The sequence below is a fragment of the Mobula birostris genome, chromosome 10 (assembly GCF_030028105.1).
Source record: "Mobula birostris isolate sMobBir1 chromosome 10, sMobBir1.hap1, whole genome shotgun sequence".
Taxonomy (NCBI): domain Eukaryota; kingdom Metazoa; phylum Chordata; class Chondrichthyes; order Myliobatiformes; family Myliobatidae; genus Mobula; species Mobula birostris.
In genome coordinates, this window is record NC_092379.1 from 90080737 (window position 1) to 90106404 (window position 25668).

The 25668-nt window shown below is 41.1% G+C and overlaps 1 protein-coding gene across 3 annotated transcripts in view; it reads left to right on the forward strand.

The window, feature by feature from the left end:
• Positions 1 to 3642: 3642 nt before the first annotated feature.
• Positions 3643 to 25668, forward strand: part of pof1b (POF1B actin binding protein) — a 108952-nt gene continuing 86926 nt past the window's right edge. For 2 of the 3 annotated variants that reach the window (XM_072270538.1, XM_072270537.1), the window contains exon 1: positions 3643 to 4045. In XM_072270538.1, the coding sequence (XP_072126639.1) occupies positions 3851 to 4045 (195 nt within the window). In that variant the 5' untranslated portion in view covers positions 3643 to 3850. The remainder of the gene's footprint in view (positions 4046 to 25668) is intronic. The other variant, XM_072270535.1, reaches the window with a different exon arrangement.

Sequence of the window (25668 nt, forward strand, 5' to 3'; positions counted from 1 at the left end):
AAGCATTGTATGCCCAATTCTAAGTTGAATTAATATAATTCCTTCTCTTCTCCCCTTATGCCCCTTGCCCTACAAGTCTTGCCATAACCCCCAATTCTTAGCTCCACCAACTCCATAGTTTCTGATTTACTAAATGTGTCTATATCCACAGTTGAATCTCAAGAGCTTTTTTGACCAAACAATCAGCGTGCTCATTCCCGTCACCACCTCTAGAGTTGGCTGTCCTCAAAAACTGAGTGTCTGTGCAAGAAGGGGACTAGTGAAGGAGGCCATCGAAAGATCTATGACAACTCTGGAGGAGTTACAAGCTTCAGTGGCTGAGATGGGAGGGATTGCGCACACAACTGTTGCCTGGGTGCTTCACCAATTGCAGCTTTATGGGAAAATGACAAAGAGAAAGCCTCTGTTGAAAAAAACACATGAACAGTCGACTAGCGTTTGATAGAAGGCAAGTATGGGACTCTGAAGTCAGCTGGAAGAATGTTCTATGGTCTGATGAAACCAAAATTGAGCTTTTCAGCCATCAGACGAAACATTATGTTTAATGTAAGCCAAACACTGCGCATCATCAAAAACATACCATTCCTACTGTGAAGCATGGTGGTGTAGCCAAAACTACACAAAAATAGCTTAAAAACAACAAAGTTAATGTCCTGGAGTGGCCAAGTTAGAGTCCAGACCTCAATCCAATTGAGAATTTGTGGCTGGACTTGAAAGGGCTGTTCAGTCATGATTCCCATGCAATCTGACAGAGCTTGAGCAGTTTTGTAAAGAAGAATGGGGGGAAAATTGCAGTGTCCAGATGTGCAAAGCTGATAGAGACCTATCCACACAGGCTCAAGGCTGTGATTGCTGCCAAAGGTGCATCTTCTAAATACTGACACGAAGGGTTGAGTAATTATGCAATCAATTATTTTGTGTTTAATTATTGTAATAAATTTAGACCAATTTGTAGAAATTTTTCACTTTGACATTGAAGTGTCTTTTCTGTTGATCAGTGTCAAAAAAGCCAAATTAAATCCACTGTGATTCAATGGAATAGAACAATAAAACATGAAAACTTGCAAGAGGAGTGAATACTTTTTATAGGCACTGTGGATACTATCTTTTTGCCAAGTAAAGTCTTCAAACGTAATGCCTTCTCACACTGTTTCTTATCTTTAAAAATGACTGACATATTACCTCTTAAAGTACGAGCACAATCTATATTCTCTACCTCTGTGACACTTCACACGCTCTGGATTTTTTCAATGATTTCAGGTTCCCTGGCGCCCATCTTATTTTTATTATGGATGTCCAGTCCCTATATATTTCCACCATCTCCCCCTCCACCCCCACCAGGAAGGCCCTAAAGCTCTCCGGTTTTTTTCTGGAGACCAGACTAACCAGTTCCCCTCCACCAGCACTCTCCGCCTAGTGGAACTTGTCCTTACTCTAAATAATTTCTCCTTTGGCTTCTCCCACTTTCTTCAAACAATGGTGTAGCCAGGAGCACTCACATGGGTCCTAGCTATGCTGGCCTGTTTATCAGCGATATGGAACAGTCTATGTTCAAAGTCTACACTGGTGACCATCTCGCTCTTTTTCTCTGCTACATCGCATTAGTGGTGCTGTTTCCTGCACCCGTGCTAAACTCGTTGACTTCATCTACTTTGCCCCCACTTTCCACCCTGCCCTCAAATTCACCAGGTCCATTTCCAACACCTCCCTCCCCTTTCTGAATCTCACTCTCTGTATATCTGGAGACAGCTTATCCACCTATGTCTATTATAAACCCACGGACTCTTGCAGCTACCTGGACTATACCTCTCCCCACCCCTTCTCTCAATTCCTCTGTCTCTAGCACATTTGCTTTCAGAATGAGGGTTTTCATTCTAGAACGAAAGAAATATCCTCCTTTTTCAAAGAAAGGGGCTTCCCTTTCTCCACCATCAATGCTCCCCTCAGCCTCATCTCTTCCATTTCATACACATCTGCCCTTCCCCATCCTCCCACCACCCTACGAGGGATAGGGTTCCTCTTATCCTCACCTACTAACCTACCAGCCTCCACGTCCAGTACATAATTCTCTGAAACTTCCGCCATCTCCAACGGGATCCCACCACACTTCCTACCTCATTACCATTCAGGGCCCCAAACGGTCCTTCCAGGTGAGGTGATACCTCACCTGTGAGTCTGTTGGAATCATTTACTGTGCCTGGTGTTCCCGGTGTGGCCTCCTGTATATTGATGAGACCTGATGTAGATTGGGACACCACCTTGCCAAGCATCTACCCTTCATTTACCAGAGAAAGCAGGATCTCCCAGTGGCCACCCATTTTAATTCCACTTCCCATTCCGATATGTCTATCCATGGCCACCTCTGCTGCTGTGATGAGGCCACACTTAGGTTGGAGGAGCAACACCTTGTATTCTGTCTGATAGTCTTCAACCTGATGGCATGAACATCAGATAATGCCCCCCACACCATTTCCCATCCCCCTTTCCCTCTCTCACCTCATCTCCTTGCCTGCCCATTGTCTCCCTCTGGTGCTTCTCCCCCCTTTTCTTTCTTCCATAGCCTTCTGTCTCTTTAACCAATCAACTTCCCAGCTCTTTACTTTCACCAATCAACTTCCCAGCTCTTTACTTCATCCCTCCCCCTTCAGGTTTCACCTATCACCTTGTGTTTCACTCTCCCCTCACCTTTTAAATCTACACCTCAGCTTTTTTTTCCCCCAGTCCTGTCAAAGGGTCTCTGCCTGAAATATTGACTGTACTCCTTTCTATAGATGCTACCTGGCCTACTGAGTTCCTCCAGCATTTTGTGTGTGTTGCTATATTCTCTACATGTGATTTTAATTTTAATGGTATTGATAGAAGGTGGCTGTCCAGGTAAAATTTAAACCATACCTTGAAGTCTCCTTTCTTTTTTTTCCAAAAATATTCTTCCTTTTCTCTCCATCACTTGACATCATTCCAATATTATGTTTTTTTTTGGTTTTCCAGAATTGGATTCAATTTCATTCCAACCTGGTTGCTGTCTTTGTGGAGTTCCCTGTGACCATGTGTTTCAACTAAGCATTCTGATTTCCTTCCATACACCAAAGATGTGCTGTTTGATGTGTCAGTTGATTGTAGAATTGCACTGATGAGGGTGGGGGCATTGAAGGTAATGAGATGTGTGTAAAATTAGATAAACGTAGATAGGTGTTCAATGATCTATACAACAATGTGGGCAGAAAGGCCTCTTTCCTTGCTAGTATGGCTCTGACATTGTAACATCTTCGTCACTCAATAAGAATATTAGGAGGTTTTCTTATATATTGCAATTTATATTCCATGGCACATCATGGGCAGCTCATAACAATCTGATAATGAAAGGTCATTGTAAATTGCCCCAAATTGATTAGGCTAGGATTAAATTGGGGGTTGAAGGGCCGCGTCTGTGCTGTACAGTATCTCAATTAATCAATAAACAACTGCCTTAAAATAGGCCAAAAAAAGACACAGATTCGGGGAAAGCCTTTAAAGAAAGAAATTTTCTTTTACTCTGATTAGACATTATTAAAAACTCAAGTTGAGATATTTACAGAGCTGTTAATTTTCAACCGCCTAGGAAATCAAGAGAATAAAAAGTTACTTTTTTCTTTCAGGTCTGGCTTGAGTGGAAAGGGGCGTGATGCGAAACAAGCGACACCGCCCTGTGAGGTACCTTCAGAGTCCAGTAAAGGTGTGTCTCTACCTCGGCACGCCTATGCCTTGGAAAGTTAATACTCTCTGTACTCCGTTGGCGTTACCTTTCGCTCCTGTCTGAGTCGTCGGTTCTGTGTGGGGCAGCCATTCCCCCTTCGCAAGCCAGTTTTCCAACATGTCATTGCGAACGCGACCAGGAAGCTCGTCCACCGTCTCGGGAAATTCGTATTACGAGAGTATCGAGCGCGCCAGTTCTCCCAATCCCGTGTTCAACATGCAAGAGCAGAAGCACTACATCGCCGTTGGTAGTCCCACCGCCACCCTCACCAGGGTAATCCGACAGGGTGGTGGTCCCCAGATCATCGAACGGGTGAGGCAACTGTCGAAATGCAGCTGCGATTACCATTGAGGGGTTTACTAGAATAAGATGATGTTTCAATAGACTTCGCGCATTGTTCTTTCATGTTAACGGGTTCCTTTGTACATATGTCTGTTATACAGATCTTGAAAACTTTCTATAATTTGTCAATCTGTGGTGAAAACAGACGGTTGATATGATTGGCTGATTAAACAGGGCGATTCACCTGCGCGGGGTGACAAGTCTGCCCCTACAGGCTGCTCACAGTTAACTTTTTTTTGCCGGTGATCGTAAACTTGACGGACTCTCGCTTCTCCGGGGTTGTTTTACTTCACCCTAGTATCTTTTGCTTACACTTATAAACTTCCTGGTGTATCCTTCTCTCCTTCCCTAAATTCTTCAACCTCATTCCAAAGCGAATAGCGTATCAAATATCTACTGCTAAAATTGCCACATTACTGGATTTACTGAGGTATTTTAAAAGTCAAACCTTGTGGTGTAGGAACAATTACAAGGCAAGGTTTCAGTAAATAAGTTTGTAATTTCAATATCTATTTGGAATTGCCTATCTATCCACCAGTTCCATGTATGAACACATTTTAAAGACTGGAGATCAAATTCCTTTACTCCACACTGCTTATTAGTATTTGGGAGATGGCTTCCGATCATTTTCTCTTTGCATGGAAAAAAAACTGGGCAGTTTTGATCTAATTGGAGTAATAGAAGAAAAGTCAGTGTGAAGTGACAGTCTTTTAGTGTCTGCTTGTTTTGAGCTGGTACTAGAGTATAATAGATTTTTAATTTCTTGCTGAACAGCCCTGTAAGTGACCTGGTCAAATTGATACTTTTAGACCCCCAGGTGGACGAGAAAAGTCTGTTTAAAATTAATCCTTTTTCTTGAGAAATTAAAGAATTTGATCTGATTTGCCCAGAAATTATATTGAGTTAGAAAATGAGTACTGTTGTGCAAATAAAACTTTGCATGTAATATTAATCAGGGCTAGTATGCTGCATCATTTAATTCTATCAATCATCTTGACTTTCCTCTGGTATCTGGGGAATAGCCTAATCTGGTCTGACTTTATTTTCTCTCAGCACTACTGTACATTGTAAAATTACAGACATTTTGATTCCTGATGTAATAAGGAGACTGATTAAATCATTAAGAAACAAGAAGAAAATTTTAAGCCACTGGTCACTGTTGTTGCTCCACTAACAATCACTGCTCAGATCTTTGCTCAGAATTTTTATTCTGCTTATTTTTATCGGTATCCACCATGGCTTGCTGACTGACTTGGCATTTTGTTAGATATAATACTTCAAGGGCATCTTCTTTCCTTTTCAGTCCTGAAGAAGGGTCTCTGCCTGAAACATTGACTGTTTATTCATTGCCATAGATGCTTCTTGGCCTGCAGAGTTCCTCCAGCATTGTGTGTGTTACTTTAGATTTCCAGTATCTGCATACCTTCTTGTGTTTTCAATATTTCATTACCTGCTTTTATATTACTTGGTACCCAAGACTATCCTATACTGCATTTTTTCTAGTTATTGAGAAGTGATTTATTTAATTACCCAAGGGTTATGGTGCTGGAATTCAGAATCCACAGAATAATGAAGCTACTAGAGAGGGTAGATGGTGTCTTTCTTCCTTTAATGTGCTTCTGTAGCAGAAGTAGAAAAGGGAACATTGGAGGTTTGAAGGAATAGTATCTTTGTTTGGAGGCACAGCAGAACAAATATCTGAATGGGAAAGATAGATTAATATTCCAGTATGACACCATTAACAACTCTGTAGATTTCTGTGTTTATTCACGGAACAGTTGCATCAGTTATGAACACTCAGTTACATCCTTCAGTGATGTTTTATACACTGTCCAAGTGGCTTTTCCGTGGCTTTAATACATTGTCAGCAGATTTAAAAGAAGTCTCTTCATCATACTGGACCATTGAGTTGATTTGCATTTTCACCAGCCTGTTTTCGGTCAAACCAAATGCTTTTCTGTTTATCCATTGTTTTGCTCAAGAATAAGAAGAAATCATTGTTGGGTCAGGCATTATGATTAGGAATCAAAGGGTAGGGACAGGTGAGGGAATTTAAGATGATGATGAAAGTCTAAAGGATAGGGAAACTAGAGTTTGGGATGCATGTTTTATTGAATCAAATATCTTGTTCTGAATTATTAACTTAATAAAATGGGTGATTGTAGAGCTCCCAGGTTTCACTTTATGTATAATGTACCCAGACATCCTTTCCTTTCTGGTATAAAATACTTTTTCGTACCACTAGAAGAACACTGTGGCTTTTCCTCCTGGATTGATCAATATTTGTCACTTTAGTATATCTGGTTATTCTTTTTCTGTGATTTGTGAGGCTTTGTTGCACCCAAGCTTCTTGTTGCGTTTCCCTATGTTGTAATCGTGTTTGCACATTAGAAATGGATCATTTGCTCAATATTGAGCTCTGTCATGGCAAGACATTGCCAGGTAAACAAGAAAAGGTTCAGAAATGTTCTGGTAGAAATGATTATTTTCCCATGACGTGTGAATCCTTTGGCTAGGACTGCTCAAAATGGAGAAGCATCATTTGGGATGGGGTTGAGAAGCTTAAATCCATGCATTGGAAAGTACCACATAGGTGCTGGGAGGGGTGTACCAATTCTGAAATTCCCACCCAGCTCCTTCTAAGCATCCTATGCTCAGTATGCCTATCTCACATTGGCTTCATCAATTGCTCAGAGCACACAGAACTAGATTGGAAACAAGTCATCCTCAACCCTGAGGCATTCTCATCTTTTCTAAGAACAGAAGTAATTCATCAGCTGTAAGCAACACACAAAATGCTGGAGAAACTTAGCAGGCCAGGCAGCATCTGTGGAAAAGAGTGAACAGTGGATAGTTTGAGCTGAGACCCTTCATCAAGATGAAGAGCCTCATCCCAAAATGTTGATTGTTCACTCTTTTCCATTGATGCTGAGTTTCATTAGCATTTTGTGTGTTGCTTAGGGTTTCCAGCATCTGCAGATTTTCTCATGCTTGTCATCAGCTGTAAAGTGCTTTGATAAGTTGAGGCTAGGGAAGCCATTATATGATTAAATTTTAGTATTAGCTGCCCCATTGGTGAAATGCCTTGGCTCTTTATTGTTATAGATGGTATAAATTAAAGATAATGTTGATGGGTCAGAAGAATTTAGTTATGTACTTTCTGTTGTTGAAGGAAACAATGTAGTAATATAAAACACTGCAGCAATAATTTGCATCCCAACGTTGAGTTTGAAGAAGAATAATAGGAATAGTTGCTTGGGCCTTGTGGATGTCCAATGTGTTATAGCCAGTGACCACCTCATCAGCTGCAGCTCTGTTGTATCCTGTGAGTGAGCTGAAGAATTGGGAAGTGGTTCCAAAACTCTGAGCCACGTTTGTGAAGATGCAAAGATAAATTTGTTTACAGCACCATCACTGGCATATAGCATTCTGCAAGCAGCATTCACAAGAAAAAACATAAATCCTGCACAATTTTTACACAAAAAAAAAATTTGAACAAAAAATCCAAGTCCACTTTAGTGGAAACCAATCAAAGTGATTATAGTGTTTCTAAACTGGGTGATTGGCATTTAGCTGGTTGGTTTAAGAACCAAATGTGAAGTAAAAGTAGCTGTTCTTGAAACTGATGTGGGACTTTCTTCTGCCTGATGGTAGCTGTGTGAAAATGGCATGGGTCCAGATGGTGGGGAGTCTTTAATGATAATATCCTGTGGACACTACCAATGGTGGGGAGGGGTCTGCCCGTGGTGTATTGATTATATCCATTTTATGCCTCAAATGTTTGATAGTAAATAACTTGCCTCCATTATATTCAAGTAGGATTCTTGAGGCTGATGAAAACCATTGCTCTGGTACAATTATTCTAAAATCATAAAACCTGCTGTAGATAGGAGAGGAATTCGGGAATTTACAAGCCAGCAATTTCCAATATTATATTCACCACTGAGATCTTAGTGGAAGTAATTAATAACTTTTTGCTTCTGTGGGAAATCTTTGCAGAATGGGCTCTCCTGTTGACACAAATTCATATCTATTTTATGGAAATTCATTTCATGTAGAGTGCCAATTAGAATGATTATTTGCTGATATAAATTAAGCACACATTTTTAACCAGCTTCTCTCTGAGGAATTACTCAATCTTGAGTAACTCAGTACAATAAAAGCAAATTGTTTGCAATTCCAGTGGATAATAATTGGAAAAAGAGGGAGACAAAAACAGTCCCTATCTTACTCTTAGAGATATCCAATAATATTTTTTACCCCCTGTTTATTAAAATATTTAATGTATAATTTACAAATCTGTTCTGATTACCAGAAATTTCATACGGAGCCATGTTTAAAATGCTTAACCATTGTCCAAGTAGCAAAACACTATAATAGCCTGATCATTTTTTTTACTGCTGGTGGGAATTTTTTTTCTTTCTTGTGCTTCAGCCTATGCATAAGATGCATATGAGCAGAATTAGGCCACTTGGCCCATTAAGACTGATCTGCAATATATACAGCAGTCTATAAAGCAGGTATATTTACATCTAATTAGTAAGCATTGAAGTATTATGAACATTTTCTATTTATCTTGTTATTAATCCATGTTTGGTCAAAGCCCAAATTAACTTAAATTATAGGGAAAGATTGAATGTTCGGAATTTATCCCCTGAAGTGTAGGAGAATCAGGGGACATTTGATAGAGGCTTACAAAATTATATGGAGTATAAATGGGATTAATGCAAGCAGACTGCTTTTCACTGTAGTTGGGTGAGAATAGAACTAGAGGTCATAAGAGTGAAAGGTGGAATATTTAAGAGGAACCAGAGGGGGATCATCTTCACTCAGGGTAGTGCGAGTGTGGACCAAGCTGCTAGCTGAAGTGGTGGATATGAGTTCAATTGCAATGTTTAAGAAAGTTTGGATAGGTACATGGACAGGGGACTATGGTCTACTTGTGGATTGATGGAACCAGGCAGAATAACATTTTGGCATGGGCTGAAGTGCCTGGCTATGGTGTTCTATGATTCGAAAGCTCACTGATTCAATGTAGCAGCCTTTGGGGGAAGAGGAAGAATCAAGCTGGTAAACCTATCTTTTATATAAAAAATCTCTTGAATCTCTCTGACATGCTTGGGCATAAATTAGTTTTTTGAACAAATTAGTTTTGTCTTTTGAACAGACATTTGGCATCTCCTATCCACCCCATTCTCTTTTCCTGTCTTTATTATGTCCCTGTAGGATCTTTCGTTGTATTACTGCCTTTCTCTACCTTTTGTCTCCTGTATTTGCCTTGCTTTCCATTCTATTTGACTTCTTGTCTTCCTTCCCCCATCCTTGTATATTTCTGATCACTCCACCCTCTTTCCTTTCCTCCTTTCCATTCTGTTTGACTTTATTCACCCTTGTTTCTTTCTGATCTGTCTGCCCTTCCCTTGTCTCCCTTTTTCATCTGTTTGCCTTTTTTTGTTCCTGGTTCCCTTAATTTCTTTTACTTCCCCTCCCTTGCATCTTCTGATGGAGACCTAATTTATGAAATATTCAATTCAAAAAAAAAAGTTCTCCATTCCTTTTCCTGAAACAGAATTTGTTCTTGGAAATGCCCTGAAGCTATATCAGTCATTATGTTCTGAATGTCTGTTTTATAAGTGGTGTGGAAAACATTTGGTGTGAAGCATTTAGCTACAGTATATCTCTCACATTTTTGCTTTACAATTATTATCAAGCAAAATAAATATTTGATACATTTGTGTAAAATATGGTATTTGAAGTGCCCAATGTAAATGTTATGAGTAATAGAGAAATTATTATTACTGAAGTTAACAAATTTTTCAAATATTACTGCAACTTTGTTCTGGGAACAGTTTTGACCTCTCTCAGTCAATTCAAAGATTCAAAGTACATTTATTAAAGTATCGACAGAATACAACTCTGAGATTCCTCTTTCTACAGACAGACACAAAACAAAGAAGCAACATGAAACTCATTCAAAGAAAACATCAACCACCCAACAAAAATAAAAGTAAATGCCAAAAGATGAATGACCAACACAGCACACCAAACATCAAACCAGGCGTATTTAGTTCAGTTCAGGGCCATGCCACTAGCCAACTGCAGGCCACAGTGCCAGTCTTTGCTGATGTACTCCAGATTGTACTAAAGCACTTGATTTCCTCAAAAACAGCAAAAAAGTAACCATAATACAGAAGCACATGCAACATGAGCCTCAGTCCCCCAAAATGAGTTTACAGCCTTGAGCCTCGCCAATCAGTCCATGCAATGTGGAAACCAAGGCTCCTGCACTTTCCTCTGATGGCAACTAGCGAGTGGGAGAGGAAGACTGATCAGACACAGGCAGACAGTACTGAGCACCCACCCGCCCTTGGCTCTCATCCTAGTTGACTTCAAGATTGAGTAATCCCTCAGAGAGAAGCTGGTTTTAAACTTGCTCTCTGTCTTCAGGTTGTACACACCTCTCCCACCCTCAGAGCTCCCTCAGAGATAGCAAAGTGCAAAATTGCTCAATTGGTCCAAAAACAGGCCATCAAATTGTAATTCACTGGCGCCAATTGCCCACACCTTAGTAGTAGAATCATATGTAAAAGCAGTAGTAGTAGTTTTGAACTGTTCGTAGGATACTGCCCTGGTTGCTGGCACCATATATGCTGAGACAAAATAGCGACAATCATTTGTTTACGCAATAAAAAAATACAAACCACAAATGTGATCATTGATTGGCATGCACACAATGCTGAAGAGACTTGGTAGGTCAGGCAGCTCCTATGGAAATGAATAAACAATTCACGTTTCAGGTCGGGTCACTTCATCAGGAATGGAAAGAAAGGGGGAAGATGCCAAAAATACAAAGGTGGGGAGAGGGGAAGCAGGACAAGATAGGTGAAGCTGGGAGGTAATGTGAAAAAGGCAAAGGGCTGGAGAAGAAGGAATCTGATAGGACAGAAGAGTTGATCGTAGAAGAAACAAGGGCACCATGGGGAGGTGATAGACAGGTGAGGGGAAGAGGTAGGAGGCCAAAGTGGGGGAAATGAAGAAGATGGAAAGAGGAGGGGAAAGGAAGCTATCCAGAATTTGGAAAAATCACTGTTCATGCCATTGGGTTGCAGGCTACCTAGACAGACTATAAAGTGTTGCTCCACCAATCTGAGAGTGACCTCATCATGGCCGAAGGAGAGGTCATGGACTGGCATGTTGGAATGAGAGTGGGGATAAGAATTGAAATGGTTGGCCATCAGGAAATTCTGCTTTTTGCAGATGAAGCTGAGACTCTCAACAAAGCAGTCCTCCAATCTACATCAAGTCTCATCAGTGTAGAGGAAGCTGCTTTGGGAACACTGAATACAGAAGACAATCCCAACTAATTCACAAGTGAAGCTTCCTTTCACCTGGAAGGACTTTTTGGGGCCCTAAATGGAGGTGTGGGTGGGGGTGTGGATGGAGGTGAATGGGAAGGTGTGGGTGGAGGTGAGGGTAGAGGTGAATGGGAAGGTGTGGGTGGAGGTGAATGGGAAGGTGTGGGTGGGGTTGAGGATGGAGGTGAATGGGAAGGTGGAGGTGAGGGTGAAGGTGAATGGGAAGGTGTGGGTGGGGGTGAGGATGGAGGTGAATGGGAAGGTGGGGGTGAGGATGGAGGTGAATGGGAAGGTGTGGGTGGAGGTGAGGGTAGAGGTGAATGGGAAGGTGTGGGTGGGGGTGTGGGTGGGGGTGAGGATGGAGGTGAATGGGAAGGTGGGGGTGAGGATGGAGGTGAATGGGAAGGTGTGGGTGGAGGTGAGGGTAGAGGTGAATGGGAAGGTGTGGGTGGGGGTGTGGGTGGAGGTGAATGGGAAGGTGTGGGTAAGGGTGGAGGTGAGGGTGAAGGTGAATGGGAAGGTGAGGGTGGAGGTGGATGCGAAGGTGAGGGTGGGGGTGAGGATGGAGGTGAATGGGAAGGTGGGGGTGAGGATGGAGGTGAATGGGAAGGTGTGGGTGGAGGTGAGGGTAGAGGTGAATGGGAAGGTGTGGGTGGGGGTGTGGGTGGAGGTGAATGGGAAGGTGTGGGTAAGGGTGGAGGTGAGGGTGGAGGTAGATGCGAAGGTGAGGGTGGGGGTGAGGATGGAGGTGAATGGGAAGGTGTGGGTGGGGGTGAATAGGAGGGTGTGGCACTTCTGCCAATTGCTAGGAAGGAGATGGGGGAGGATGAATCTCTCGATGTGGCCTTCTCTGCTTTTGTGAAACCTGATGTAGACTGGGGGACTGCTTTGTTGACCACCTCAACTCCATCCACAAAAAGCAGAATTTCTTGGTGGCCAACCATTTCAATTCCTTTTCCTATCCCTATCCCTATCCCTATTCCCATTCCCACATGTCAGTCCATGGCTGCCTCTTCAGCCATGATGAGGACACTCTCGGGTTGGACCTTGTATTCCATCAAGGTAGCCTCAAACTTGATAGCATGGACATCGATTTCTCCAACCTGTGGTAATTTTTCTCCCCACCCTCTTCCCTCTTAATTTCCCCACTCTGGCCTCTTACCTCTTCTCAGCTACATATCACATCCCCTTGGTGCCCCTCATTCCCTTTCTCCCATGGTCCACTCTGTCCTCTCCCATCAGATTCCTTCTTCTCCGGCCTTTTGCCTTTTCCACTTATCACCTCCCAGCTTCTTACTTCATTCTCTCCTTCTTCACCCACCTGGATTCACCCAAGACCTTCTAGCTTGTCCTCTTTCTGGTTCTCCCCCCCCCCCTTAATTTTAGTATCTTTCCTCCTTTTCCAGTTCTAATGAAGGGCCTTGGCCTGAAACATCAACTGTTTATTCATTTTAAAAGATGCTGCCTGACCTGTGGAGGTTCCTCCAGCATTTTCTGTGTGTTGCTCTGGATTTCCATCTTGTGCTGGATCTCACGCATTTGATCTTTTGAGCCAAAAGGCATCAGTATGTGTGTATTTCCAGGTTACTTAGTCCTATACCTGGAGTCTGCAGTGAAAACCTTTTACTCTTCCTCCTTATTGCAAAGTGTTGAAATTAGACTCAAGTATTTTTTCTAGCAGAGTTTGCTGAGATATTCCAACATTTCCTTTAGGAAATCTCATGGATCCTGGTGTAGGAATCATGATCAGTGACTAATGAAGAATAATGTGATTTGCAGCATTTTTTAGTTTTTTTTGTTTTATTACATACTTAATTTGGAATATTTTGGTAATAGTTATGTATATAGTTGATTTTAATAGATGCACATGTTGAAGGTCCCTTATTTCAAACTATCATGAGCATCTGACAAAGTGTTGACAGGCAACACAAAGCTTACAGCACATGACTCCTGAGTTATATTTCCTCGATACACCTGTAGATGAGAGACAAAAAAGAAAACAAAACTTAACAGCAAGTAAGGTCGTCAAATTCCTTTGAACCTGAGATGGTGACAGGAGATTAGGTTGAAACTACAGTGTTAAGAGGTAGTGTTGCTCGTCAGAAAATGATTACAGAATTTCTAAAAAGAGGTCTTAATCAATGAAGATTGTTTTTAATTTTTTACAAGCAGATGAAAATTTTAGGAGTTACATTTTTTCTCAGATAGGGCAGCAGGTAGAATTTCAAATAACTGAACAGGTTAAAAAGGGTCATCTAGTTCAAAAGAAATCAATTGTTTGCAGCTTTTAAAAATTTAATTTGATCAATATCTATGTAGTTACTGTTGGAGAAAAGTCTTCCACATTGTAGATGTGACCCCTCTATGACCCCTCTTCCCAAAAATAAAATAGATGGCCTTCTAAATATGTTTGGAAAGATGCCAATGTACAAAATGAGGAAATGTGGATGGCTGTCTTAGGCTGAATTGGAATCCTGTTATTGTCACATTTACTGAGATACAGTGAAAAGCTTGCCTTGCATATTGTTCGTACAGATCAATCGTTACACAATGCATTAAGGTAATACAAGGTAAAACAATAACAATGCAGAACAAAGTGCAACAGCTATTGAGAGTGTGCAGGGCAGGTAGGGATAATAAGCTGCATGAGCATAATCAAGTAGATTGTGGGGTCAATAATCTGTCTTATCATTCTACAGACCATTTAATAGTTTAATTACAGAAGGGTAGAAGTTGTTCTTGAGCCTTGTGGTACATGCTTTCAGGCTTTGTATCTTCTGCCTGGTGGGTGAGGGGAGAAAAGAGTGGGTGTGCTCTGATTGTGCTGGTTGCTCTACAAAGATAGTGAGAAGTAGACATTCCGTGGAGGGGATGCTGGTTTCTGTGATGTGCTGAGCTGTGTCCGTAACTCTCTGCAGTTTCTTAATCGCATGCAGAGCAGTTACCATACCAAGCCACGATGCATCCAGATGGGATTCTTTCTATGCTGAATTGATGAGGAAAGTGTGAGAGGTGATGGGCCATGCCAAATTTCTTTAGCGTCCTGAGGAAGTAAAGAGATTGTTGAGCTTTCTTGACTATGGTTTCTTCGGATCAGGATGGGCTGTTGGTGATGATCACACCTAGGAACTTGAAGGTCTCAATTGCTCAACCTCAGCACTGTTAATGAAGACAGGAACTTGTGCTCTGCCCCCTTACTGAAGTAAATGACCAGCTGTTTTTGCTTTGCTGACATTGAGGGAAAGATTGTTGTCATGACATCATGTTACTAAGCTTTCTCATTCCTCCCTGCACTCTTGACTCATTGTAATTTGAGATGTAACCGACTACAATTTGCAAACTTGCAGATGGAGTTGGAACAGAATCTGGCTGTGCAGATAGAAGAATTTAGGGAGTAGAGTTAGGGGCTGAAGGATGCAGCCACATGGAGCATGAGTGCAGAATAGTATTGCTGTCTTTCCATACTGATTGTGACCTATGGGCCAAGAAGTCAAGTTTCTGCCTTTCCTAACTGATTATGATCTATTGGTCAGGAAGTCAAGGATCCAGATACAGAAGGGTGTGTTGACTTCCAGTTCTTGGAGCTTGGTGAAGAGCTTGCTTGGTATTTATAGAATTAAACACAGCTGTAATCAATATACAATAGTTTGATTTATAGGTGTCATTACATTTATTTCTGGACCATCTAGTGCCAGGGAGATGGCATGTGGAAGCTGTTATGGCAGTAGACGAATTGCAATATGCTGTGGTTACCTTGGAGGTTGGAGTTAATCACGTCATGATTAGTCTCTCAAAATGGTAGATGAGGGCCACCAGGTTATAGTCATTAAGGCATGTTACCTCATTTTTAGGTACCTGGATGATGATAAGGGTCTTAGAGTAGGGGTAATACCCCTGCCTGCTGATCTACACAGGATCTAAGGCACAATACAGATCTAAGGGCAGCCAGGGACACTCTTCCGAAAGCTGATCTTGCATCTGCGATGCTGACTGTGGGTTCTGGTGCATTAGAGGCTGTTGGCTTGATGTTGACATACTAATCCCTACTGCTCAAAATAATCATAGAGTGTGTTAAGCTCATTTGGAAAGGGCATGCTTTTGTAGGTGATGCTGCCTGACCCTTTGTAGTAGTCGTTATAGCGTGTAAACACTACCACAACTGATCTGGGACTCGACTGGTATTACCTCATGGCTCTTAGTTTTACTGAAGTCATATCTCAACATTTTTCTAAAGATGATGGAAACCTGATTTGAATGCTACAGACATAAACCCTGAATGAAGAAGTGATGAATTTGATAATGCAGTGATACTTGGTCTACTGTACCAATACAAATGCCCTACAGCAGTTAATTTGCCCAGAGCAAAGATGTAGATCTGGCAGAGATTGTTGAATAAATCACTTTCTAGCCATATGGAATGGAAGAATCTGGAAGTTGATTCATTGTCTGCTTTGACAACCTTTAAGCTTTCTATTTGCTCAGTAACTCCATCTCAGCTGATGGGCGAATTGGTTCAATGTGATGACAGGCTTGTCATCAAACTTCAAAAACATGGCAAAAAAATGTCTAAATTAATGTAGCTAATCAACTGATAACAGTAGTTCAAAGCTAATGGCTGTTTGCTGAAGGGAGATGAATTTTGCTGTTCCCTAATGTTTAATGTTAGACCATTGTATTTTTCATCTACATTGATTAACCTCATTGACCCAGATTTGTACATAACTGGGCAGAGCTGTGAAATATGAAAAGTTTAGTAACAAGCTGCAGTGGGATATAAACAGGTTGCTGGAATGGATGAATGCATGGCAGAAGAAATATTAATATGGTAAAATATAGAACATAAAACTAAAGCACAGTTTGGCCCTTTGACCCATGATGATATACTGACTGCAACATTGCCAACCAAATGCGAGGAGGTGATTAGAGTGGTTGGGACTGATTTATTTAGGGAAGGCTCGATGGAAATTTAATGGAAGTGAGTGGTTTGGACAGAGCAGTTGGAGGGAGGCTCTTCCCTTTGTTGGAATGGTCATGAACTATGGTCATGTATGCAGAATAAATGGGAAGAGAATTAAGAATGACCAAAACAGACTTTTTATGCAGCATGTGTAGACGTGGAGGGGATAATTTCCATTGTGGTGTTGAAGAGGGAATCAAATTGGATAAATGTGTGCTGAAAGAACATTAATGAAACTGAAGGGTTGCTCAGATAGAGAGACAGCATGACCACAGTGGGCTGAATGGTCTCCTGTGCTGGAACCATTCTATAGTTCTGTGATGTCACTACAGATGAAACTGGGAAACATTACAACCCAAGACCCTGAAGGTTAGAAAAACATTCATGGCATTGCCATGTGCAAAGTTTGCCTGATGGAAACCCAGAAGACGTGGACTGTAACCATATCTATTTCAAATACTTAGATTAGTTGAATGCAAATAATTTGGTCCAGACCTTTTCAACTCAATATTAGATCACAGAATTGACCATAGCTGGAAGCTATATGTCATGTTATCAAATCATCTTTAGTTTTTAACTAATGGTATTAAACTGTATTTTACATCCCATTTCTTCTGACACTCTTCAACATAATGTGTTTGTTGCATTTGGCTGAACACAACATGACAATTTATTAGACCTTTGCATTACACTAGCCCCTTATTTTTCTTTCAGAATACATACTGAATTGAAAAGAAAAAGGACACTGTAGATACTAGAAATCTAAAATTAAAATAAAAACAAAATGCTAGAAATATTCTGCAGGTCGGGCTGCTTTGGTGGGAAGGGAAACAGAGTCAGTGTTTCAGGCTAAAGACCTTCATCAGAGTTGGTAGGAGACAAAAACTTGTTAAATTGCTGGGAAGGTAGGGTAAGGGAATATCCCAGGTGGGGTAAAACCAGGGTAAACATCTGCAAACTGTAGAAACCTAGCTGCTATTTGCATGTGAATTAAATTTCGATGTACAAAAGATTTTCAATTGTGATTTGACACCCATCTAAGGGTGTAGTTGAGTGACATTTATTTACATAGGGTTTGATCATGTGTCTGCTTGTGATGCCTTGTGTTTGATCATTTGTCATTTTCTTGTTGTTTGCAAGTTGTTTTGTTCATTCTATACCACCAAGGCCAACATATTTCAACTTTTAGGAAGATGATTAATAGAATTCAAAAATCAATTAATATTTCAATGTTTAAATGCTATGATAAAGTTAACCCCTGAACATCGTCAACTCTCTTTCAACCTATTTGTCATCTAATTTTGTCTATTTGGACTTCCATGGAATAGCTTGAGATGGTCTTTCTGCCTGACGCCGGCGCCCTAGGCCTGAGTCAACATAGTAGTAGTCTTTCTATATTAACGGCATTTGGTTAGATGAAAGCACTTTGTTGGGTAAGGCTCTGACCATCATCAGAGATCCCTACCACACAGGTCCTGCTCTCTTCTCCCTGCTGGCATCAGGTAGAATGTATAAGTGCCTCAGGACTTGCACCAACAGTTTCAAGAAAAGGTACATCCCCTCAACCATCAGGCTCTTGAATGAAGGGGGATAACTATACTCAACTTCATTTGTCCCATCATTGAAATGTTCCCACAGGCAATGATCTCACTTTCAAGAACTCTAACTCATTGTCTCATGTTCTCATTATTGCTATTTGTTTATATATGTATTTGCACAGATGGTTGTCTTCTGCAGTCTGGTTGGCCGTTCATTGATCCTGTTATAGTTACTATAGATTTATTGACTATGCCCACAAGAATCGCATCCATCATCATGAAATGTTTTGAGAGGTTCGTCATGAGGCACATAAAGACCCTGCTGTCACCCCTCACCTGCAGCTTGCGTGTCGTCCCAACCGCTCAACAGACGACACCATCACCACCACCCTCCACCTAGCCCTCACCCACCTGTGCAAAAAAGACACATATGTTCCAATGCTGTTCATAGACTTCAGTTCAGCATTCAACACAATCATTCCTCAGAAACTGATTGGAAAGCTGAAACTGCTGGGCCTGAACACCTCCCTCTGCAACTGGATCGTAGACTTCCTGACTGGGAGACCTCAGTCAGTCCGGATCTGGAGCAGCATCTCCAACACCATCACACTGAGCATGGGGGCCCCCCAGGGCTGTGTGCTTAGCCCACTGCTGTTCACTCTGCTGACCCACGACTGTGCAGCAATACACAGCTCGAATCATATCATCATGTTCACCGATGACACGACTGCGGTGAGTCTCATCAGTAAGAATGACGAGTCAGCATACAGAGAGGAGGTGCAGCGGCTAACAGACTGGTGCAGAGCCAACAACCTGTCTCTGAATGTGAATAAAACAAAAGAGATGGTTGTTGACTTCAGGAGAGCACGGAGTGACCACCCCCTGCCGAGCATTGTCGGCTCCTCCGTTGAGATCGTTAAGAGCACCAAGTTTCTTGGTGTTCACCTGGTGGAGAATCTCACCTGGTCCCTCAACACCAGCTCCATAGCCAAGAAAACCCAGCAGCCTCTCTACTTTCTGCGAAGGCTGAGAAAAGTCCATCTCCCACCCCCCCATCCTCACCACATTCTACAGAGGATGTATCGAAAGCACCCTGAGCAGCTGCATCATTGCCTGGTTCAGAATTTGCACCTGCTCAGATCGCAAGACCCTGCAGCGGATAGTGAGGTCAGCTGAGAAAATCATCAGGGTCTCTCTTCCCGCTATTACAGACATTTACACCACAAGCTGCACGGCAAAGCTAACGGTATTGTGAAGGACCCCACGCACCCCTCACACAAATTCTTCTTCCTCCTGACATCTGGCAAAAGGTACCAAAGCATTTGGGCTTTCACGACCAGACTGTGCAACAGTTTCTTCCCCTAAGCCATCAGACTCCTCAATACTCAGAGTCTAGACTGACATCTACATCATTTATTATTATATTGTAATTTGTCCTCTGTGCCTATTAAATTGTTTATTAATTGTTGTACTGCCCTACACTGTTTTGTGCACCTTATGTAGCCTTGTGCAGGTTTGTAGTCTAGTTCAGTTTTTATGTTGTTTTACGTAGTCTAGTGTAGCCTTGTGCTGTCTCGCATAGTCTAGTGTAGTTTTGTATTGTTTCATGTAGCACCATGGTCCTGGTGGAACGTTGTTTGGTTTACATACCAGCAGCTTATGGTTGAAATGACAATAAACTTGACTTGACTTGAATCTCAGGACTGCATTTGGTGACATACTGTTTATGTACTTTGACAATAAAATTTAATTTTGACTTTGAACTTTAATTTTGGAGGAAAATTCATAGTTACCAAAGAAATGCTACTCTCTTGGAAACACTCACTTCTACAGTAGATGTTGATCAGAGGCCTTGTCTACCCTGGTGAGATTCAATAGGGCCTTTTCATCTCTATAGTCCTCCCGGTATTTTGTCCTCTGCCACTGAAACAAATTTACTAATCGTTCTTTTACATATTTAGACTATTCCACTGCCCCATTTGCCCACAAAATAAGTGATTTTATTTCAAAATTAGAAATTGGCTATTTTACACCTTTTTCATGTCCTGAAGATGTGAAAGAAGAAACTGTAAATTCTTTTATGACGCTACTAGATCAATGTGTTTCTGCAGACAAAAAGTAGTGTTTCAATTTGTATAGCATACCTATAGAAGCAAATCAACTTTGAATATTGTACTCCGTAACAATATCTCCTCACTATCACATAGATGTACTGATATGAAGTGTGAACAGTTCATGTTCAGATGTTAATTTGTTTGTATGGTATGGTATGCTATGTAAGCTGCGACAGCATCTTTTGGCAATATAAACACTTGGTATTTTTAGATGGTTGTTTGCAAGACTAATATTTGTTTTGAATCTAACCAAGCATTTTGAACCTGAGATTATGGACTTCCGCATGATTGATATACTGGCTTTCAAATCGTACTTTATGCTTAAAAATTTTATGATTAATTTAACAAAAACTTCCATCCACAAATCTTAAAATTGCTACATTTTACTGTAATTTTTTAAAAAATAATCCTTTTAGGTTTACTGATGTATTTCATTACTAACTTGAATGTTCTACTTGACTGAACTGAACCAATTTCTTGAAAGAATTTATGCTTAGAAGTGATAATGTGCCATAATTATTGTACTTAGTAGGTGCAATAATGGAGCGTTAGCAACTATTCTGGCCTTTAGGGGTGCCACAACAATCTATAATTGTGCATCAATGGCCCAGGTTTGAAGCTGTTATGACTCAAAGGAGCAAAGGTGAGGCAGAATATAGGCAGCCGACAAAGGGTTTGAGACCTAGGACTCAGAGTTGGGGTGGAATACTGGCTATCAGAAGATAGTGATGCTGATGTGGGTGAGGTTCAGTGTTGTGGCTAGTTCGATGGCAGTGGGAGGTGTTGAGCATGAAGGGTGAAGGTAAGTAATTGATACTTGCGGAAGTCCCAGAGGACTAGGTTGTGCAGGATTTACCCAGTGATGAATGCTCCTGTAATAACATGGTCAAAATTCCATTGTGACGTTGAATGTTATGCCATGCATCCCAGACTGAGATCATACTGAAGTAAGGATGATTCGGATCCCAAAGTGTCCAATGAAATTCCCATTGTGATAAGAAATGACTCAGAAATATCATTATTGCATTTCACTCCAGAAGGAGGAAAGTGATTTCAATTGCATAGTGCTTAAAACTTGTCATGTCCTGAAGAAGGGACTCGACCCAAAATGTCAACTGTTTAATCTTTTCCATAGATGCTGCCTGTTTTGCTGAGTTCCTTGAGCGTGTGTGTGTAAATTTGCTATGTGTTTGAATATAGTTATACAAAATTGATCTGAATTTCTTAGAGATATTGTTCAATGGAATTTCCCTGTAATGTTCAGACATAATATGTATAGCATGAGACATATGGCTGTGAATACGATTTGCTAAACTGTGACTTGTTTTTGCTCTTGGCAAAAATACCAGTCCCATGAGATCACCTTTTTATGCTTAGTTCTATACTAGTGTGGTTTCTAATTTATGGACGGTGCTCTTTGATACAATCTGGTGGAATGATTTTATGCCTCCAGAATCTTCTAGGTGGAGAATAGTTTTAATGACAGAATGTCGTTGTGGACAAATGTTTAATTCTCAGTATACTTTACTTACAAGCAAATTCAAAATTGCATTAAAGATAAACATTATCATTTATATCCTATCCATGAGAATTTATTGTATTGCCACTAAATTAGATGGCCTATTTCTATACTAAACAGGCATCTCCATTTTCGGTAGTTATCCTTAAATGTTCTGTGAAATTGAAAGTATTGATTTTTTTTTAGCACTAAAGCCTTTTTTTTTCCTTTGGTGTTCCATCATGATCTTGGATGACTTGTTTCCATTCCACTTCTGAAAGAATTCTAGGGTTCTGAAGGAGGTAGCTGAAATGATCGTGGAGGACTTAGTAATGATTTTTCAGGAATCACTAGATTCCGAAGTGGTTTCGGAGGACTGGAATATTGCGGATATCACTCCACACTTGAAGAGAGGAAGGCAGAAGAAAGGAAACTGTAGCCCAGTTAGCCTAACAGCAGTGGTTGGGAAGATATTGGAGTCCATTATTAAGGATGAGGTTTTGGGGTACTTGGAGAGACATGATAAAGTAGGCCAAAGTCAGCATAGTTTCCTTGAGGGGAATTCTTGCCTGACAAATCTGTTGGAATTCTTTGAGGAAGTAACAGGGAGGATAGACAAAGTCAGTGGTGGTTGTTTATTTGGATTTTCTGAAGGCTTTTGATAAGATGCCACACATGAGGCTGTTTAACAAGATTAGAACACATGGTATTATAAGAAAGATACTAGCACAGATAGGAGATTGGCTGACTGGCAGAAATCAAAAAATTGGAGTAAAGGGAACCCACGTTGGTTGGCTGCTGGTTGATAGGGTGTATTCTGGAGATTTGGAATGTATTTTAGCTATAGAAATTGTCTTTGTTTTTTAACATATAAAAATGTGATGTAATATTGGGTCAGGGAGTCTCTCAATCCAGAGTGATTGCAAAGAACATCACCTGTGTATGCCAAATAAAGACTTTGAAACTACAGTACCATGTTTCTCATTAAGTCACAACGCCAGTGATTAATGGTGTTCTGCAGGGGTCAATATTGGGATTACTTCTTCACATGATATGTCAATGATTTGGATGACTGAATTGATTTCTTTGTGGCCAAGTTTGCAGATGATAAAGACAGGTGGAGGAGCAGGTGGTGTTGAGGAAGCAATGGGTCTGCAGATCTTGCAACAAGTAGGCCAGAAGGTGCTCAGTGAAGTGGAGGGGTGGTTAGCTTGGGAAGTGATGCACCACCATTTGTGCTAAGCTGTAAATGGATGGACTAGAGGTTTTCAGTGTTATTCCAGGTGTTTCCTCTCCTTTTTGAGTGGTAGTGGGCCAGGGATTCTGAGGACTTGATGAGAAAGTTTAACTTTCTCAAGGAGAAACACATTAAAAAAAATTCTGGAGGAACTCAGCTGGTCAGGCAAGGTGGTTTTGAAAAAATCCTTTAACATATTCTTCTGTCCACTTGGTAAGCTCTTTCTATGACAGAATACTGAACCTCTTTTGGGAATCTGGTGTTAGGTTATTTGTGTGATGTAGCCTAATGGATAGAACTGAATGAATGCAATTGGGACCTCAATTCCTGAACTGTTGGCCTGGCCAATACTAGCCTTGACACTGTCCTTGTTTCACTTCCTGCCATTTGATTTGTGGGATTCTTGCAGATCATACATTTGTGGCTTAGTGCAAATGTCTGTCTACCACATTGTGTTGTTTTGTTTTTCAATTGGGTCCAAAGCAAAGAATGTGGCTGATCAAGCTGATGTTCTTCATCTCAACACTGCAAATATCGAATTCGAGCCAACTTGGCTTTCCAACGTAGTGACAGGCGATGATTTTATTTATATTTTCATTTAATTTGTGGTTGGGTAAATTGATGTGAGTTAAGGTGGCCTGGCCAGTTTTTTTTCTCTTGAACAAGGTGTGGATTACTGTTCATTCTTTCGCTTGAACAAATAAATTTCAACTTTTATGGGGTTTATTTTAAATAGGAAGGCATTTTGTGTGCTTTTGCAAGTACAGAATAATGAAAAGAACACGACCAGGTGTGTGTGTGCTTGTGGGACAGCCACTCATCTTGATCATCATGATGGCATGCAAGCTGTGATCTCAGTCCAAGGGGCCACAACATCAGTGCAGACTGATGTCAAGCAAGGCTACATCACAGTCTCAAGTGTTTCCTCCATTTCCTTTGCTTCAGTGCTGTGCTGCACTTCACTTCTGGAAAAACTTCCTAACGTGCAAGGCAAGTAGGAAATCATTTAACCCATAATGCAGAGCCAAGATGACTCCAAGCTTAGTAATTAAGCTGTAGTGTGTGAATGGTGTTTCTGTACACGCAGGTTTGGAGACTGAGCTCTAAGTCATCACTGACTCGTTCTCTGAAGCGTTCAAGAGAATTACAAGAACTACAAAATAAAAATCCTTTGCTAATTTACCCCCTTGCAGCACAATACAATAAAGGTAAAAGATGCTAGTCTACAAGCGAGTTCCACTTCCCATATATCAGGAACTACTTCTGAATTAAGGCAGGCAATTGGTGTGATGAAATTCATTAATGCCCTCCTCCTCAGCTGGCATGGCCTTTGGCCATCTGTAAAAACGTGGTATTTTAAAGAGTTAGACTTCGAAGCTCACAACCTAAAAGGTAATAGTGATCCCTGCCTTCCTATATGCACAACGGGTACTTTAAACAGTGGAGAGAGACCATTGAGGTTGTTTCAGGAAATTCCTCCAAATCCTCTGACAGGTAGAGTGATCCAATTTCAGCGTCATCTCCAGCTTCAAAACCCTGGGAAAGGTTTCACTGCTAATGTAATGGTCTGTCTTAGAAGCAGTGTTTGGGTTATGGTTAGAGATAACGGATGCTTTGGAATGTGAGCTGGGTCTTTTGTTTGGCGTGAGATGAGAGAAAACGTTGGAGAGAACTGGTCGTTGGATACAACCTAGTGGAGAGATCGTGATTCAATGGAGCCAGGTGGCGAGATTGACTGAGGATCGACGAATTAAGCTCCAACTGCTGCACATTTGACTGTTTAACTATAATGGGCCCTTTTTGGTTTTTTTCCTCTCTCGTTTCTTTACTAACCCTTTAGTTAAGATTCATAGATATAATTCCTTTTAATTGCACGCAGAATGCTGTCTGTTGTTTCTTGGCTCTGAGTTTGTGACAGGGTTGCAAGTTACACAGCATCCACACAAACCGGGGTTTGGAGTAGCAGAGCCAACCCAGTATCACGGGTTTGGCTGGTCTAGAGTGTGTTTTCCCTAGACTTGCGTAGCCAAGGAAACCAGCGGGGTTTCAAATGTAGTCAATGGGTAAGCCATGGCATTCTTTATATACTGCTCCGTAAACAGATTCTGTACTCCAAGATAAGAGATCCCTTGGAGGTCACAAGAAACAAACTCCAAAGATTCATTGGCATTCCTGGCTCATGATCACTCAAAATGGCGAAAAGGCCATCGATAATACCCAGCATAAATAGCTGAAGAGCTCGCCATCTCCCCACGTCTTCATCTACCTGTTCCATCAATCACCTCCTGCTGCATGTGGGGCAATCTCGTGTTGGCTTCATCAACTATGTCAGAACCCTTCTTGACCCTGTGAGGCTGTCTTCATTGAAATAGTGGAAAAGTTTTGTTAAAATGAACTTTGATTCGTGTATGTCCAGATTTGCCATTTTAGAATTAAGCTGTCCAGCTAGAAGTTAATAAGTTTCCTTACTCATCTTGCTGAGAACAATTTTAGCCCAACTCGTAGAAGCTGCTAATGAACACTAGGGAGGGTGGTGGTGAGGGGTGTGTAGTTGAAAACAGTCATTAAAACAAAAACAAGTTGTGTGGATGGAAAAGAACAAGTTGGTCTTTCTTTACAATTGTAATTGCCAATAAAGTAAGCCAAATAAGAGGTGATGTGATCCTGGAACTGATTTTGGGAAATGAAGCTAGGTAGCTGGAAGGAGAACTATTAGGAGACCATTTTTTTTGAGTAGTGATCATAATTAATTCATTTAGATTTGACATAGTTATGGGAAGGAAAATTTAAAATAAGATTTAAGTTTCCATACTGGGAAAAGTCCACTTCTACAAAACTGAGAAGTTATTTAGTAGGAGTAGACTCCAAGAAAGTTAGTTGCTCGCAAAAATGCA